Source organism: Astyanax mexicanus, chromosome 18 (assembly GCF_023375975.1).
Source record: "Astyanax mexicanus isolate ESR-SI-001 chromosome 18, AstMex3_surface, whole genome shotgun sequence".
In the NCBI taxonomy this organism is placed as follows: Eukaryota; Metazoa; Chordata; class Actinopteri; order Characiformes; family Acestrorhamphidae; genus Astyanax; species Astyanax mexicanus.
Window position 1 is genome coordinate 12839838 of NC_064425.1, and position 13510 is coordinate 12853347.

General features: G+C 35.5%; 2 protein-coding genes across 2 annotated transcripts; both read left to right on the forward strand.

Moving 5' to 3' along the window:
* The first annotated feature begins 249 nt into the window (after window positions 1-249).
* On the forward strand, window positions 250-7243 carry LOC103042381 (dehydrogenase/reductase SDR family member 11). Its single transcript, XM_022669901.2, has 7 exons — window positions 250-502; window positions 1229-1438; window positions 4138-4232; window positions 4751-4880; window positions 5708-5800; window positions 6010-6075; window positions 6814-7243. Exons 1-7 carry the CDS (start codon window positions 371-373, stop codon window positions 6853-6855), a joined length of 768 nt encoding a protein of 255 aa, XP_022525622.2. The 5' UTR covers window positions 250-370; the 3' UTR covers window positions 6856-7243.
* Window positions 7244-8024: 781 nt separating this feature from the next.
* On the forward strand, window positions 8025-12636 carry LOC103042688 (dehydrogenase/reductase SDR family member 11-like). Its single transcript, XM_022669898.2, has 7 exons — window positions 8025-8311; window positions 8988-9197; window positions 9596-9690; window positions 10042-10171; window positions 11443-11535; window positions 11763-11828; window positions 12265-12636. Exons 1-7 carry the CDS (start codon window positions 8180-8182, stop codon window positions 12304-12306), a joined length of 768 nt encoding a protein of 255 aa, XP_022525619.2. The 5' UTR covers window positions 8025-8179; the 3' UTR covers window positions 12307-12636.
* The last annotated feature ends 874 nt before the right edge of the window (window positions 12637-13510 follow it).

A 13510-nucleotide genomic window follows, 5' to 3' on the forward strand; every position in this document is an offset into this window, starting at 1 on the left:
AATGAGATAGCATCTCAAAATAACAACTTAGTATCTCAAAATAATGAGATAGCATCTCAAAATAACAACTTCTCGAAATAATTAGATAGCATTTTAAATTAATTAGAAATCAGTTTAATTAATTAGTTTAATTAATAATGAATGTAATAATTTAATGTTAGGTGGTGGGTGCTGGTAATTATCCTGAAGTAGGATCTGATGAAGTGAACTCAACTGCAGAGGAAGGGAGCGAGTACTGAGGGCGCGAATTGGAGCGCGCCCATGGCCGCCAGGAGGCACATGATCAAGAGGAAGCGCGCAGTGATCGCTCCTCTCCTCCGCTATTCCTGAGATTTGTGGAGGAGTTAGAGGGTGTGAGGGAGTTTGTGTGATGGAGCGCTGGAAGGGCAGGGTAGCTCTGGTCTCTGGAGCCTCGGTGGGGATCGGAGCTGCTGTAGTGAAGGAGCTCGTTCAGCACGGTATGAAGGTGGTGGGCTGCGCCAGGAGCGTGGACAAGATAGAGGTGAGATACCTGAGGATCTTCTTCAGATACCAGATCTACCAGAAGAGCTATAGATCTACAGATACCTAACTGTGCTGGAAAATACACAAAGAGACAATAAAACACTCTAATAAAGCTCCAGCTAACTCACAGCAGAACCATAGCAGAATTGTAGTAGAACTGTACGAGAACTACCAGAACTATAGAAGACTTATAGCAGAACTACCAGAACTATAAAAGACCTATAGCAGAACTACCAGAACTATAAAAGACCTATAGCAGAACTACCAGAACTATAGAAGACCTATAGCAGAACTACCAGAACTATAAAATACCTATAGCAGAACTACCAGAACTATAGAAGACCTATAGCAGAACTACCAGAACTATAGAAGACCTATAGCAGAACTACCAGAACTATAAAAGACCTATAGCAGAACTACCAGATATACCAGCATATATAACTCCAAATCTACCTTAGTTTTTTTTTTTTGTTGTCAAAAAAACTCTGTATCTATCTCTCCACAGTAAAGTCACAATGGTATTTATTGCTCTTTGGTTGCACCCTGTGGTTTTCTGTGGATTTTAAATATAAAATCAACTGAAAAAAACAGACTGAAATATAAAGTAAAGAAGGGGGACCCCTAGTGGAGATTTGCTTTAATAATATCGTTGCTGGACGTTAATGTTTAATTAGACTCACAGACAAAGAAAGTCATTAATGTTCAGTTTTCTTCTCTTTTCCAGAAACTGGCAGCAGAATGCGCTCGATCCGGATTCAGAGGAACTCTGATTCCATACAAGTGTGATCTGTCTGTGGAGGAGGAGATTATAAACATGTTCTCTGCAATCAAATCCTCACACCAGGGCGTCGATGTGTTAATCAATAATGCTGGGTTAGCTCTACCAGAACCCTTACTGACTGGAAGAACCAGCAGCTGGAGAAACATGATTGATGTAAGTAGTGACCAGACATTTTTGAACAACTGATTACTCAATATAGTATCCATATAGCCATATATATGAAAGTGTGTATTAAGATTTAACTTTCACTAACAACATTTTCTTGATTCATTTTGTTTATGTTTCAAAATGCAAAGCCAGACACTAACAGAATCTATATATACACAGCTCTGCACCACTTCAAATCAGATCAGTTTCTCTGATTTTACTATTTATAGGTACATGTTTGTGTAAAACTCTATTAACAACTGACAGCATTTCTCCCAAATTCCAAATAAAAATATTGTAATTTAGCATTCAGCATTTTTGCGAAAAATAAGAAACGGTCAAAATATTGAAAAAGATGCAGAACTTTCAGACCTTAAATAATGCAAAGAAAACAAGATCATATTCATTTAGACAAAACAATAACAATACTTATGTTATAAGAGTTCAAATAGTTTATAGAACATAACAACAATGTTAATTTTACTCAAATATATACCAAGAGAAACTGGTCATTTTAAAGTGATCTCTTCATTTTTGTCTTTGACTGTGTATGTATTAGTGGCATAAATCATTTTGAAATTTACATAAAGTTGTTCATCACAATAAATCCTATGATAATTTGTCATCTATTTAAAAAGCATTTTTGGTAGCTATCAAAATATGGGTTACTACCAGTATTGGGCACGTTACTTTGAAAAAGTAATTAGTTATAGTTACTCGTTACTTCTCCAAAAAAGTAACTGAGTTACTAACGGAGTTACTCCACTATAAAAGTAACTATAGTTACCAGTAAAAGTAACTATTGCATTACTTTTATTATTCGCCCTCAAAAAAAAGGAAATCAGTTATGTATTTACTATTATTATTAGAAAAATAACAAACGAAAATGAACCCAAAATGTTGCCAAAAATATAATCTAACGAACTTCAAAAAAAAAACGAAATTCTCCACACAACCAAAGAAAATTGCTAAAACTTGTAATACTGAAAAAAACGGAAAAACGCGTCTGTGGATGAAATTAAACAAACCAAGCCGCACTCAAAGGAAATATGTATTATATAAATTAAACAAAATAATGGACAAAAACAACAATCTAATGACCGTTAAAATGGTATTAATATAACAGCTTCACCAAAAGAGAATAGAGCTTAGATCGGCCCAAAAAATCCGACCCGACCCAGCCGGAGCCCGTGCACGTTCTGCCCGACCCGATCCGCCCCATAAACTGTCTGTTTTCGGGCTGATTGAATGAGCGAAATATAATCAGAATTATGTTTATTAACACTGTAACATAAAAGCATAGAACTATTATTTAATTAACATGATTTTTAAGAACAGCTACACACAGTGCTGCAAGTCAAACGCGGAGGTGTTCACGTGCGCCCAGAGCTACGCGATTACAGAAGCTCAAGTTCACCAGAAAAAGGAGGAGTTAACCAGGGCAAAGTGAAGTTAAAACAAACAAAAAAAAGCGGCTAAAGTAATGTGCAGTAACGGGGTGTTGGAAATGGTAACGGCGTTATAGTTACAGTCAGATTAATTAGTTAGATTACTCGTTACTGAAAAAAGTAACGCCTTTACTCCCAACACTGGTTACTACCTGTATAAAGATCGAAGGAGCCAACCGGGATCCACATTAAGCTAAAAGCTACTGCTAATAGAGTGGGTTTTTTATGTCAGAGTACAGCACATCATTTTTTTATCTCAACAAAAAACAGTGTGTTTAATTCTAAGAATTTATAGCATAAGTACCTAATGCAAAACCAAAATCACAGAGCTGTAAAACTGTATTTTTGGGGTTACATTCACCCCAAAAACATTACGTACATACTATATATACATTAATAAGCTATTAAAATACTCCAATAAATACATTAAATACATTTATTTTTATAGTTTATCATTATAAACTTTGTAAATATAATATATAAAAATAAGTATTTAAAGTCTGGAAACATACAGTAAAAGTCAGTTGTAAATGAATACTGAAGTCATCGAGACTATAACAAGAACAAATATGTGTTCTTATCTGGGGTGATGGTAACTTTACTGAGGTTTATGAGTCTGGTAACTCTGATGAATAGAGGAAACTCTTGCTCTTCTTTCTTGAGGCGGTGCTTCCTCATGATGTTTTTGATGATCTTTGCGTTGATTGCACTTGGATGGATGGTGGATACTTTCAAAGCACTTGAAATTCTTCTATTTGGATTGACTGACCTTCATTTATTACAGTATTCTTTTCTTTACTTTGTTGAGTAGTTCTTGCTTCTCATAATATGGATTAGAACATTACTCAAATAGAGCTATTTACTGTATACCAACTCTACCTCTTCACAACTTTACAACTGATGCTCTCAAACACATTAAGAGGCAAGTAATTCAAGTAATTAACTCCTGGCGAGTTCAGCACAGCTGTTAACTGAAAGCCTGAATTCCAGGTGACTCTACCTCATAAAACTGACTGAGAAAATGCAGAGATGTGTAAAGCTGTCAAGAGGTGATACTTTGAAGAATCTAAAATATAAAACTTATTTTGGTTTATTTAACACTTTTTTTGTTTATTAATTAATTTCATAGGTTTTAATTTATAGTTTAGACTTTTATACTTTAGTATTAATCTACAATGCAGAACATTTTAAAATAGTGTGTGTAAGCATTTGAATGGTACTGTTGATTTACATTTATATCTTGTTGTAATTTTACAGGTGAATGTAATAGCTCTGTCAGTCTGCACTCGTGAAGCGTATCAGTCCATGAAAGAGAGAAATGTGGATGATGGACACATTATTAACGTTAATGGGTATGTAAATGTTTTTACATGTTTATACACTTCCACACATGGACGTCATTAAACCTGTTTTATAGGTGTTGTAACCTTTGGCTATAGGGGGACTTTAGCTCTCTGTCCATCTTATTCTGCCACGGCCACTTTTAAGAGTTGTTTCTTCTGCATGTGTGTTATCTTATCCGGTCAGTTCATATTAGATGGTTTGTGTTCATATCATATTTACAGTAAATGCACTCAGAAGTGTCTACTACTTTGGATACTGATCATTTAGCATCTATATATGGAAACCCAACAGTTCAGCAGAATATTAAGTCATTCCATATGTGTCCCTTAATTGTTTTCATGTATTTAATATTAATCTACAATGTAGAAAATAAATAAAAAAAAACTAAATGAGAAGGTTTGTCCAAACTTTTGACCAGTACTCTTTTCATAATGTGGCCTTTTTTTAATTCTCCTGGAAGATTAACTCCTGGACCCTCACAGTTTACTCTTAGCCCCTCTATTCATACTTCTTTATACTGTATTAGCATGAGTGGACACCGGGTGGTGCACAGTGCTGATGTACACTTCTACTGTTCCACCAAGTACGCTGTGACCGCTCTCACTGAGGGCCTCCGGCAGGAACTGAGGGACGCCAAGAGCCACATACGTGCTACAGTAAGATCAACACTCAAACTATTTAACAGATTAATGAAAAAATATGTCTTTACTAAGCAAATTGTGTATTGTTCCTGTAAATGACAAGTAATCAGGCAAGCAATCAATTAATCAAATAAATGAAAAAAAATGTTAGTGTTCTATAGACGAGCCATCAACCGTGCATCGTGCAGCTTGATTTAGGGTGCGTCGGTGTGTCTTTGCTATCATAACGACAGGAAAAGTACACCTTGCGCAGCTTAAAAAACGAGCAAAAGGCATGAACTTATTCTCTTAATTATTCATGGGTTATGTAAAATAAACCAATCACCTTGTCACTTGCCATTCCCTTTAAAAGCCAGGTGTGACTCTGGCGAATTGCTGTTTTTACGGCTCAGCTCCCTGGCATGTCCAACACTTCTCTGACATGCTCATTTGCCCTGTAAAGGTGCGCCAGCAACTTATTTACGGGAACAGCAATGTTATTTTATTTAGTATTTTGTTTATTGTTAATGTAAAAGTTGGGTTTGTGCACTGCTGTGTGTGCTTGTGGAGAGGCAGCCACTGCCTGGTACAGATATTAAACCTGCTAGATGTTTGTTTGGACTTGTGAAGCTTTTGTTGACAACTGGAAAATCAGGCCTAAAATCATGTAATCTAAACCTGGCCTTATTACCGGACAGCAAAGTTAAATCTATGGGGATTTTAAATGCACTGTTTGCATTACCTAGATAAGTAATTGCTAAGGACTTGCTGTAAAATTTTAAATGAAAGCCTATTTATCTGTAACTCATCAGTATTGAGTCTAATTTATAAAGATCTGATGTTTAGTGCTCTTTGTTTGGCAGTGTATTTCTCCTGGTCTAGTAGAAACAGAATTTGTTTATCGGCTCTACAGAGAAAACCCAGAGAAAGCTGCAGCTACATATAGAGATAAAAAGGTAAGTGTGTGTGTGTGCGTGTGTGTGTGTGTGTGTGTGTCTATACATGAGGAGAAACTCCAGAAAAATATCAGTAATAATAGTAGTAATATATTTATAATATATTGTATAATATCATATTAAAGCTTAATCCTTTTAATATTAAGATGTATTATTCTTAATGTAATTCAGTAGTAAGAGTTAGTATTAATTCTGCTGTTGTGTTTTAGTGTCTTCAGGCTGGTGATGTTGCCAGTGCTGTGGTTTATGCTCTGAGTTCTCCTCCACATGTTCAGGTAATCATGTTTATACCAGTCTTATAATGACTCTTCACTGAAATATCTGTTTTATATATTTTTATTACATTTATAAGATCTGTTGTTTAATTAATACTGAAGATAACCACTGAAGATTCTCTATCAGCAGCTTCACATTAATGTTTATTATGAATTCTGACTTTTCTTAGATCTTATTTACAGATCTTTATTTATTTAATCTTTTTTCTTGCTCCCATCTTTTTTTCTTTCTTTTCATGTCTTTTTTCCATCTTGCTGTCCTTTTATTCTGTCTTTTTCTTTTATGTTTTTATTCTTGTTTATCTTTTGAGTTTCTTTTTCTGTGTTGCATTTTCTTTCTTTCTTTCTTTTTTTCATTTGTATCGTCTTTCTTTCCATCTTGCTTTCCTTTCTTTTTATTGTCTTTTTTTAACTTGTATTATTCTTTCTTTTTTTCTTTCTTGTGGTCCTTTTTACTGTCTTTCTTTTACCTTTTCTTGTATTATTCATTCTATTCATTAATTTTTATTCTCCTTCTTTTTCTGTTTGTTATATCTTTAATTCTTCTTTCTTTGATTTTTTTTCCCATCTCGCTGTCTTTTCTTTCCTTTCATTCTATCTCTTCAATTTTTCTTGTATTATTTTTTCATGTCTTTATGCTTCCTATTACTTTTCTTTTTCTCTCTTTGAGTTTCTGTTCTATCATTCATTTTTCTGCATTTATTTTTTTTGTATTTAATTCTTTCTTTCTTTCTGCAGATTGGAGATGTACAGATGAGGGCTGTGGAACAGATGTCTTAATAAACATCCTGTATTAAACGGTGTATAAAGTACAGGATGACTGAAAGACTGAAGATCTGAACCTGGAACTATTAAAGAACTTTAGCAGTGTTGAACTTTGGGTGAAAAACCCAAATAAACAGTGCACTATCTGTAAAACATTAGTCAGTTGATTCTAAAGGGGGTGTGACTAAAACTGAAGATATAAAAAGATGCACTGTAAAGTGGGGATGAGTTTATTGACCCAAACTGTTACTGGTTGATTGTGGAAACTTTACACCAGACCTTCAGCTGCCTCTCCACTCTTCATCCAGACTCTGGAGCTCGGTTTCCAAATGAAATGCAAAAGGTTTTCATTATGTGCAATCCGTTATAATCAACAGTAAAATAAATAAACACTCTAATTAGATCACTCTGTGTGTAATAAGTTTGACTTTCTGATTACTAAAATAAATTAACTTTTCAGTTGCATTCTAAATTGAATTAGATTATTTTGTAACTATTAAATTAAGAAAAGCATAAAAGGGTGGACATGTTGATTTGTTGAGAAGCACGTAGCATATGCGTAAAAGCAGAAAGATTTTTTCAAATCAGAGTTGAAACACTTTTATATGTGGTCCTAAATCGACCAATGGACATGTGACAAGAATGTTCACGGTCAAATCGGAATTTGTGCGTCTTTTTGCTTTTACGCAAGCGCTACATGCTTCACTCTCGTACCCACACTCTATCTCTTGGTGCAGCTGTGCACCTAAATAGCACCTAAAAATTCCTCAAAGTAATGATAAAGCATCTGAAAAGAACAACTTAGCATCTCATAATATCGACTTAGTACCTCAAAATCTGTGATAGCATTTCAAAATCATGAATTAGCATCTTAAAATAAGAATCTAATAATAATGACTTAGTATGTCAAAATAATGGCTTAGCCTCTCAAAATAACAATTCAGCATCTCAAAATAGTGAGAAAGTATCTAAAAATAACGACTTAGTACCTCAAAATTATGAGATAGTATCTCACAATAATGTAAAATAATTAGATACCATCTTAAACTAATGAGAGATTTTTTTAGTAATGATGAATAAAATAACTTGATGTTAGGTGGTGGGTGCTAAAACAGGATCTTATAAAGTAAACTAGAGTGCAGGAGAAGGGAGCGAGTGCAGAGGGCGCGAATTGGAGCGCGCTCATGGCCGGCAGGAGGCACGTGATCAGGAGTAGGCACTCAGTGATTTTGTTGCTGTTCTGCAGCTCGGAGCTCTTCTCCACTGTTTCTGAGCGTTCTGGAGGAGTTTGGTGGAGGTATTTTGTGGAGGTGTGTGAGGGTGTGAGGGAGTTTGTGTGATGGAGCGCTGGAAGGGCAGGGTAGCTCTGGTCTCTGGAGCCTCGGTGGGGATCGGAGCTGCTGTAGTGAAGGAGCTCGTTCAGCACGGTATGAAGGTGGTGGGCTGCGCCAGGAGCGTGGACAAGATAGAGGTGAGATACCTGAGGATCTTCTTCAGATACCAGATCTACCAGAAGAGCTATAGATTTATAGATACTTAACTGTGCTGGAAAATACACAAACAGGCAGAGAAAATCAGCTCCAACTAACTTTAACTCTTTGCAGAACTACCAGAAGTTATATAGTTAGAACTATAACAGAACTACCAGAAGTACAGCAGAACCATAGTTATATAGTTAAAACTATAGCAGAACTATAACAGAACAATAGTTATATAATTAGAAGTGTAACAGAACTACAAAAGGTACAGCAGAACTATAGTTATATAGTTAGAACTATAGTAGAACTACCAGAAATATAAAGGACTACCAGAACTATAGAAAAACTACCAGAATTATACTAGAACTATAGCAAACTACCTCATTCGACCCCAGATCTACCTTTGGTTTATTGCTGTCATAAAGCTCTTTATCTATGTTTCCACAATAAAGTTGCAATGGTATTTTATGCCCTTTCAGTGCACTATGTGTTTTCTGTGGCTAATTCTAAATAATAAAGTCAACTGATGAAACTCTAGACTGAAATATAAGGTAAAGAAGAGGGACCCCTAGTGGGGATACGCTTTAATAATAACGTTGCTGGATGTCAATGTTTAATTAGACCCTCAGACACAAAGTCATTAATGTTCAGTTTTCTTCTCTTTTCCAGAAACTGGCAGCAGAATGCGCTCGATCCGGATTCAGCGGAACTCTGATTCCATACAAGTGTGATCTGTCTGTGGAGGAGGAGATTATAAACATGTTCTCTGCAATCAAATCCTCACACCAGGGCGTCGATGTGTTAATCAATAATGCTGGATTAGCTCTACCAGAACCTTTACTGACTGGAAGAACCAGCAGCTGGAGAACCATGATTGATGTAAGTAGTAAATGGACTTCTATAACTCACACAGATTTTTTACTCAATATAGTATCCATATAGCTATATATATATTAAAGTGTATATTAAGATCTAGCTTTTACTAGTAACAATGTCTTGATTCTTTTTGTTTATGCCTCCAAAATGCTACATTGAAGAATCTAAAATATAAACAATATTCTTTTTGTTTTGTTTTTGTTTTTCAGTTTTTTTAATTCCATATGTTTTTCTGCATAATTTGTATGATTCTAGTTTTAAAATAAAATGCAGAACATTATAGAATAATGAAAAAACACTGTATTTAAGGTAAGACCATTTTTTTTGACTGGTACTGATGATAAGCATTAAGATATTTGAGAAAAAATAATACAGGTTAAATCTGGCTGTAATTTTTTTAGGTGAACGTAATAGCGCTGTCGATCTGCACTCGTGAAGCATATCAGTCCATGAAAGAGAGAAATGTGGATGATGGACACATCATTAACATAAACAGGTATGTAATTGTTTTTACGTTTTTATACATTAACACATACAAATGTCATTAAACCTTAAAAAATCTGCCTGACAAAGTGAAGTCCACCAAAAGATACTCAAAAGCTAGACATCATGCCAATATCCAAAGAAGTTCTTGAACTGTCTTAAAGGAGTTTCTGGAGGTGCTGAACAATAGTTGCTGCTTTTCACATTTTAGATGATCATGTTTAGACCAGGGGATTGTGGAGATTTTCTCCTGGACCCTTCCAGTTAAATCTTAACTCCTCTATTTATACTCCTGGTTCCAAATCAGTAGATTTATCTATCTGCTCAGATCTTGAAGATGAAGGTTGTCTCCTGTGTGTGTTAGCATGAGTGGACACCGGGTGGTGCAAAGTGCTGATGTACACTTCTACAGTTCCACCAAGTACGCTGTGACCGCTCTCACTGAGGGCCTCCGACAGGAACTGAGGGACGCCAAGAGCCACATACGAGCTACAGTAAGACCAACTCTCAAACTATTTAACAGATTAATGATAGAATTTGTCTTTACTAAGCAAAAAGTGTATTTGTCCTGTAAATGACTAGAAAGCACTGTGCAGCTTGATTTAGGTCGTGTCAGTTTGTCTTTGCTATCGTGACGATGAGAATAGTACATCTTGTGCGGCTTGAAACAAGCAAAAGGCATGTACTAATTCTCTTAATTAATCATGGATGTGTTTTGGGCGTAATGTGAAATAAACCAGTTGCTCATTCATGCTGTGAAGGTGCTCTAGCAGCTCATTTACAGAAAGAGGATTATTATTTTATTTAGTATGTGTTCATATGTGTGTAACAAGAGGGGGTAATCACAGCACACCTGCATTGCTTAGATAAGAATGGACATCTGGCTGTTTATTGTTGTTAGGGTTTAAATCAGTCAGTGGAGCACCTGTGTTTTCCACCACCAAGATAGAAACACGCCAGATATTTACCTGAACACACCTCCCTTCCAGACCACCAGACCATCACCATCAGTGTAGATATATTTGTATTTAAAGCTATTCCACATTTAAAGAGCTGCACTCTTTAAATAGAGAATAGCTTTAAATGCAAATACATCCCAAGGTGTTAAAAAAATAGACTGTTGGTGGGGTGTAAGATAGCAATGAGCATCACGACTCGCTTTGCACAAGTTGTAAGATAGGGCCCATAGATTTTCACTAGGAGGAACCCAAGGCGAGCCTGACTGCTGTCCAAATACATGTTTTTCAAGTTGTCAAATTGATGTGACAAAAACACATTCTTTTTGTTCCAAATTGGATGTCTTTTAAAGGGGACATATTAGGTAAAACTTCCACTTGAGTAAAGCTAACAATAATGTGTTCGCATTTGATTGATTGATTGATTGAAGTGAGAGTGATTTTGTGTAAAGAAATTAGTCCATAGACCCATTGTAATTTGTGTAAAAATATATTAGAAAAAAAATATTATATTATAACTCCAGTCAGGTTTCTCCTTGTGTCTTGTGCTCTCATTGGCTGTAGCAGCCGCTGCCTGGTACAGATATTAAACCTGCTAGATATTTGTTGGGCTTGTGAAGCTTGTGAAGCGACTGGAAAATCAGGCCTAAAATCATGTAATCTAAACTTGACCTTATTACTGAACTGCAAAACTAAATGCCCTGTTTGTAATATCTAGATGATTACTTGCTAAAGCTTATTTATCTGTAACTCTTCAGTATTGAGTCTAATTTATAAAGATCTGATGTTTAGTGCTCTTTGTTTGGCAGTGTATTTCTCCTGGTCTAGTGGAAACAGAATTCGCTTATCGGCTCTACAGTGAAAACCCAGAGAAAGCTGCAGCTACTTACGGAAGTATAAAGGTAAGTGTGTGTGTGTGTGTATGTGTGTGTGTGTGTATACCCACATGAGGAGAAACTCCAGAAAAATATCAGAAACTGAGATGCAAGACTTTTTTGTGTGAAAGCAGTAGTATATTCATAATATATATTATATAATATTAACGCTTAATCCTTTTAATATTAAGATGTATTATTCTTAATGTAATTCAGTAGTAAGAGTTAGTATTAATTCTGCTGTTGTGTTTTAGTGTCTTCAGGCTGGTGATGTTGCCAGTGCTGTGGTTTATGCTCTGAGTTCTCCTCCACACGTTCAGGTAATCAGTCTCATAAAGACTCTTCACTAAATTTCGGTTCTATATATTTTAATGTTTGTTAAATTAATGTGTTCATGTATAATTAATACTAAATGAGAGATTCTCTATCAGCAGCTTCACTTTAATACTAATTATTGAATTCTGACTTTTACACAAACTAAAGATCTAACTCACAGCTCTTGTTCTTGTTTATATAATCTTTCTTGCTTTGCTTTCTTTCTTTTGTCTAATCTTTCTTTCCATCTTGCTTTCCTTTTTCTTTTCATTCTGTCTTTTATTTTATTCCTGTTCATCTTTTGAGTTTATTTTCTGTATTGCACTTTTTTTATTTCTTGTCTTTTTGTATGTAATTCTTTCTTTTTTTGTCTTTTTGTATGTAATTCTTTCTTTCTTTCTTTCTTTCTTTCTTTCTTTCTTTCTTTCTTTCTTTCTGCAGATTGGAGATATACAGATGAGGGCTGTGGAACAGGTGTCTTAATGAACAGAGAGACTCTGTGTATTAAACAGTGTCTAAACTACCAGATGACTGAAAGACTGAAGATCTGAACCTGGAACTATTGAAGAACTCTAGCAGTGGTGAACTTTGAGTGAAAAATTAAAACAGGAAACCTACTGTGAAACATTGGGCTGTTGATTTTTAAGGGGGTGTGGCTAAAACTGAAGATATCAAACTTTACACCAGACCTTCAGCTGCCTCTCCACTCTTCCTCCAGACTCTGAAGCTCGATTTCCAAATGAAATGCAAAAGGTTTTCATTAGCTGCAATCCATTATAATCAACATTAAAATAAATAAACACTCGAAATAGATCAATCTGTGTGTTTCTGATTACTAAAATGAATTAACTTTTCAGTTGTATTCTAAATTGAATTTAATCATTTTGAAACTATTAAATTATTAAGAAAACTTATACAATGACTCAAGCATGTTTATGAGATGACAAATATCATAAACATAAAAGGGTGAATATGTTGATTTGTTGAGAAGCTTGTATCACATGCGTAAAAGCAAAAATACTTTTTCAAATCAAATTTGAATCACATTCATATGTGGTCTTAAATCAGATATGTATTTAATTCTTGGACATGTGACATGAATGTGAACAGTCAAATCCAAATTCATGAGTCTATTTGCTTTTACGCATGCGCTACGTGCTTCTCTCTTGTACCCACACATCTCTCGGTGCAGCTGTCCAGCTATACCTACAAAAACAGCAAAAGCAAACCGCCTGGCCTTTTTTCACCTCCTCGACCTGAGCATGTACTTTAGACCAGCTGTTTACTCTCCACTCCAGCAAAAGATGCTCCACATATGAACTGCGTTTCCTAAAGCTCCTTCGTAAAGCTACAAGTCATCTCTTAAACATGAGGTTTTTAGATGTTGGTGAAGTAGGTGATATTGTATGTTTGAGGGGAGATAAAAATCAACATAGGGTGCTGGAATAAAGAATGCATGATAAATTGGACTGTAAAATTGGTTGAGAGGATTTCTGAATTTGAACTTAATTTGATGAGTAAAAAATGTCAGAGATGAGAAGCAGGGCAGTGCAGGTGTGTGTGAGTGTGTGAGTGCGCACGTGTATGAGTAAGAGAGAGAGAGAGAGAGAGAAAGAGAGAACTCTAACCGGGTCAGAGCTGGAAGTCTGAACCAGAATGTAACTGCTGGACACTGTAGAAGCGCGCC

Coding starts and splice junctions, on each gene's coding strand:
- LOC103042381 (XM_022669901.2), top strand. CDS start 371: ATGGAGCGCTGGAAGGGCAGGGTAGCTCTGGTCTCTGGAGCCTCGGTG. Junction 4,881..5,707: donor AGAGCCACATACGTGCTACA/GTAAGATCAACA, acceptor TTTGTTTGGCAG/TGTATTTCTCCTGGTCTAGT. Junction 5,801..6,009: donor CTACATATAGAGATAAAAAG/GTAAGTGTGTGT, acceptor GTTGTGTTTTAG/TGTCTTCAGGCTGGTGATGT.
- LOC103042688 (XM_022669898.2), top strand. CDS start 8,180: ATGGAGCGCTGGAAGGGCAGGGTAGCTCTGGTCTCTGGAGCCTCGGTG. Junction 8,312..8,987: donor GGAGCGTGGACAAGATAGAG/GTGAGATACCTG, acceptor TCTCTTTTCCAG/AAACTGGCAGCAGAATGCGC. Junction 11,829..12,264: donor GTTCTCCTCCACACGTTCAG/GTAATCAGTCTC, acceptor TTCTTTCTGCAG/ATTGGAGATATACAGATGAG.